Source organism: Salvia miltiorrhiza, chromosome 5 (assembly GCF_028751815.1).
Source record: "Salvia miltiorrhiza cultivar Shanhuang (shh) chromosome 5, IMPLAD_Smil_shh, whole genome shotgun sequence".
NCBI classification, from domain to species: Eukaryota; Viridiplantae; Streptophyta; class Magnoliopsida; order Lamiales; family Lamiaceae; genus Salvia; species Salvia miltiorrhiza.
Window position 1 is genome coordinate 36,289,048 of NC_080391.1, and position 4,431 is coordinate 36,293,478.

The following is a 4,431-nucleotide window of genomic DNA, read 5'->3' on the forward strand; positions in this document are numbered from 1 at the left end:
AAATAATTTAGTATCTATTATTTCATCTTAACCAATTTGCTTTATTGTCCAATACAAAATAATAATACATGTGTAAAAATAAAATAAAGAAGTCGGTGTCACCTCCCACGACGAGCCCGAGCCCTATGCTTAGATCCCCCCTTGTGGGAGAATTTGGAAGTCCTAATTACTCGAATACGGTCATCAACATTCTTGAAAGTGTTCATCCTATGCAAATGGTGAGAATTCCCAGACAACTCAAGGGTGGCTCGATGAGAATTAGGCCTCAAAGATCTCCTCAAATGCTCCTCTTTATACCTCTTCCTCTTACACTCAACATTCCTCCTAGGTGGCCGGGATGCGGGCACTTCTCCTACCTCATGCACATCCTCACCACCACCACCACTACTACTGCTGCTCGGTGCTTCCACGTCTCGCCTCTGCCTCCGCCTTTGCCTCCCATTCCGCTTCACAGATTGAAGCTTAAGACAGCAGTAGGAGCAGCAACAATGTAATGCCGAGAAGTAGCTAGAGAAAAAGGCCCATATAATGTGACAAAGTGTGCGGCAAATGCATTGGCAGATTCCCAAGCTGAATAATAGATAAAAGAACAACAACACTGCATATATATATATATATATATATATATATATATATATATATATTAGTTTTGCTAGTTAAAAAAATGTCAAAATTCTAACCAAAAACCAAAAAAAATGTCCAAATTATAGAGAAAACTTGGACAGCTCTTACCAAAATAGACCAAGATTGCGACCATCACAAACTTCAACAGCTGTGCCACGCAGAAGTTTTCGATGTAACAGAGGAAATCCCATGTTGGAGCACATACTGAGCTGCATAAAAATATTTGGTTAAATTTTCAATTTTTTCGCCATGCCAATCACACAAAAATTGATTGATTCATCATTTATTTTAGACAATAATGGTTCTATTTTAATAGCCAATATCAAACCAATGAGGTCTAACACAAGTAGCAAAGCTGAGGCACCACAAGATGCTCCTTTCCGAGATGTCTTGGGTTCATTCCCGTTTGTATACAGTATAGCCTTTCCCACCTTTATGCGGTGTAGAGGTCCTGTCTAAGTGCGGTGTAGATATATATATATATATATATATATATATATATATATATATATATGGGGTAATTGCCTGTAAATTCCTAACGTTTACACCGAATTGGTTTTTGCACCTTTTTTTATTTTTCTACTTTTAAATACCTAACCTTTCGTTTTCGTCTCGAATTTATCCGGTGATCAGTTTTTTCTCATGCCGACGCTGGAATTGACACTGTGGCAGCCGGAATTGACACCTAAACATAACATTTACATGTGGTAAAAAAATTTAAAAAAAAAGAAGAAAAAAATTTCCAACTCATCATCTTCCCAACCTAATTCACCTCTCCTCCCTTCCCCCCACCCGCCGGCGCCGCCCACCGCCACCACACGCCGGCGCTGGCCACCCCCTCCCCCATCCCCAGACCCATCGGCCCCTCCCCCAAATCCCCAGATCTCGTCTGCCCCTCCCCAATCCCCAACTCGCCGCCGCCCAAGCCACCACCATCGCCGGCACCACCCCACACCGTTCTCACCACATTCGCAAGCACAGACGGCGCACAAAGGGCAACAATTCGTGCCCTAGATCCCAGATCGCGGCGGTGCACAAATGGCAACAATTCGTGCCCTAGATCCCCAATTCTCCACCAATTCGCGATGCCCCCTGCTGCGCCACCACCAATTTCCCGCGCTTCGCCGCTTCAATTCTTGCCTTTCTCCTCCTCTCCGCCTACGCCCTCCTCAACTGGGACGGCGCCTCCACCTCGGAGAGTCTTCTCCTCGCTTTAATTGGAAGAATTGGAACTGGTGAGGTGTGCAGGGAGAGAGGGAAAGTCAGGTGAGAGGGGAAGGGGTCGGCGGTTAGCAGGGGGTGACGGGTACCGACCTGTTGGTGGTGTTGGCGATAGTGGTGGTGGCGCAGCAGGGGCGGCGCGAATTGGTGGTGAACTGGGGATCTAAGGCACGAATTGGAGAGACCAGAGAGAGAGGGAGTCGATCTGGAGGGTTTCAGGCGCCGGTGGTGGTGGTACGGGCGTCGTCGTCGGTGGCGATGGGTTGGGGGATGGGGAAGGGAATTAGGTTTTGGAAGTATGAAAGATTGGGGAAGATGATGATGATATGTATTTTTTTTTTTAAGTTTTTTTTTCATATGTAACAAATGTGCTTAGGTGTCAATTTTTGGCTGCCACCTCATCCATTCCGGCTGCCACTAGGGGTGGTAAACCGGTGTCGGTTTTCGGTTAAAACCGTAACCGAACCAAAAAAACCGGTTATCGGTTAACCGATAACCGGTTTTTCCCGGTTCGGTTCGGTTATCAATTAGCACTTTCCCAGTAAACCGATTAATCGGTTAATCCGATTAACCGGTTTTTTTTTTAAATTAATTAATTTAGGGTAATAGGGTTTAGAACTTTAGGCATTAGCGTGCTGCGTGCGGTTCCCACTTCTCAAACCCAACTGTTCCAGCTGCCTCCCACTTCCTATCCTGTTTCCCCGCCTCCTCCACGATTCCCTCCGGCCTCCCATCCCCGCCTCCCATCGGCACCGACGCCTTCTCCGCCTGGTTCCTCCCTCTGACAGCAGCAGCATGCAGCACCTCACTATTTTATTTCTCAATGTATCAAAGATTGGTGTTCTCAAGGAATTGCAGCCGAAAAAAACTAAAAAATTCGTGAACCCACAGGATCACAGCTTCTATGTATTCAAAATTCGTGGATGGAAAAGGAGAATGAGGAGAAAAAGGGATGCTTGAAGGCATAAATGAGTTACGTGTTGGCTGCTATTTTTAAGGCAGGGAGCTGAGGCGGAGACAGACTTCTGTGTGCCTGAGTGGTGCTGCGGCTGTTGTTGTTGAAGGCAGGATGATCCGTACGACGATGAGTGATAGGCGAGAGAGATGCAAGGCTACGAGAAAGACATAGAGTGAAAGAGAGGCGGAGAGGGCGAGTAAAAAGGACGACGTGGTGTGCTGCAGCTGCTGCCAGAGAAGGCGGGGCGGATCTGTCCGTGCGACGACGAGATGGCCTCAGCGGTTCTGAGAAATGGGTGTGCGTGAGAGTGAAGAAAAAAAAGAGCGCCGCCTGAAATTTGGGCGTGAACATTGGGTTTGATTCTTGAATTAGGGATTCTTTTTTACTGTTGTATTTTTAATTGTTGCTTTTTTAATTGATGGGTTTATTATTATATTCTTTCTTTTTAAATGAATTTCCTTTAAATTTATGTGTTCGACCATATGTTTGATGTATTTTATTTTTTAAGTTGTTAATTTTTTTTAATATAAATTACATGTGTCTATAATTTTTTTTTTTTTGTTATAAATTATCACAAGTTATGAATTGGTGCAGTGGATAAGATCTCTTTCTTTCAAAGGTCAAGAGTTCAACAAAATCCAATTCGGTGTAAACGTTCGGAATTTACAGGCAATTACCCCTATATATATACATATACCTCTATGTAAAAAAAAAAAAAAAAAAGACAAGATCAAGAAATTATATATTTCTGTTGTATAAGACCGTTCCCATCACACGAGAACAGTACTGACCATTATCTAAATTAGTCACATTGGATATAGCGATATAGGTTCGAATTCGAATACCACTTACATGTTTTGACAAAATGTAGTTCTTACGAGACGAAGGGAATAATAATTATGAGTCTACGACAATGAGAAATCTAAATGACAAACTTAAGAGTAAGAAGATAATATTACTTGCAAGATTTTCCGGAGAGGAAATCAAGAGGATGGCCGAAAATATTTCCAACAACTTGACCAACTCCAGAGAAAATCGACCCAACTGCATTCCCCATTGATAATTGCTATTCTCTGCGTTCCAATAATAAGATACTAGTGAGTAACCCGTCGAAATTCGAAGGGTATGTTTTGGCGTAATGATTTATTATTATTATTATTATTATTATTATTATTATTATTATTATTATTATTATTATAAGTTTACTAACTAAATTTTTTCTCTAACTTATAAGCGCTTAAGAAACTACATGTTATAAGCTCTTGAAACATGCAAGAATTTATAAGCTCTTTAAAATAAGCTTAGCCAGCACCCTCTATAAAATTAAAAATGCAAGTAGAAAATAGTGAAATGAAATTCCCCTCGATCGTAAGTGTCAGAATTTTTCTCCATTTCAATTGTTCATACTAAAAGATCGAGTATCAATTAACTGCAACGATGCCAGAAAATACCTGAAAATAAAATTATATGCTAATGCAAATCAAAAGCAATGAGTTAGAAAATTGTAATTTTGTAACCAAGTATTTAAATATTGTTAACCAACTCCACTTTAAAACATTTGAGATGGGCTCGAGAATTGGAAAAGCCCATTCAGCATATTGTTTCTTGTTGGGTTACAAATAGCGAAA

General features: G+C 41.6%; 1 protein-coding gene across 5 annotated transcripts; it reads right to left on the minus strand.

The window, feature by feature from the left end:
* On the minus strand, positions 1–3,866 carry LOC130987034 (uncharacterized). Of its 5 annotated transcripts, none has more exons than XM_057910596.1 (3): positions 3,763–3,866; positions 733–833; positions 1–598 (listed from the first exon to the last, which is right to left on the minus strand). In XM_057910596.1, exons 1-3 carry the CDS (start codon positions 3,858–3,860, stop codon positions 99–101), a joined length of 699 nt encoding a protein of 232 aa, XP_057766579.1. In that variant the 5' UTR covers positions 3,861–3,866; the 3' UTR covers positions 1–98. The 5 variants fall into 5 exon arrangements, 3 of the variants coding, with proteins under 3 accessions (XP_057766579.1, XP_057766580.1, XP_057766581.1); XM_057910597.1 differs by lacking the exon at positions 3,763–3,866 and adding an exon at positions 969–1,097; XM_057910598.1 differs by having other exon boundaries at positions 314–507.
* Positions 3,867–4,431: the final 565 nt, after the last annotated feature.

Excerpts from the sequence above, each read along its gene's own strand:
- LOC130987034 (XM_057910596.1), bottom strand. The coding sequence starts at position 3,860 with ATGGGGAATGCAGTTGGGTCGATTTTCTCTGGAGTTGGTCAAGTTGTT. Across the intron at positions 834-3,762 it reads CTCTCCGGAAAATCTTGCAA|CTCAGTATGTGCTCCAACAT; the intron begins GTAATATTATCT and ends ATTTTTATGCAG. Across the intron at positions 599-732 it reads CGCAATCTTGGTCTATTTTG|TGTTGTTGTTCTTTTATCTA; the intron begins GTAAGAGCTGTC and ends ATATATATGCAG.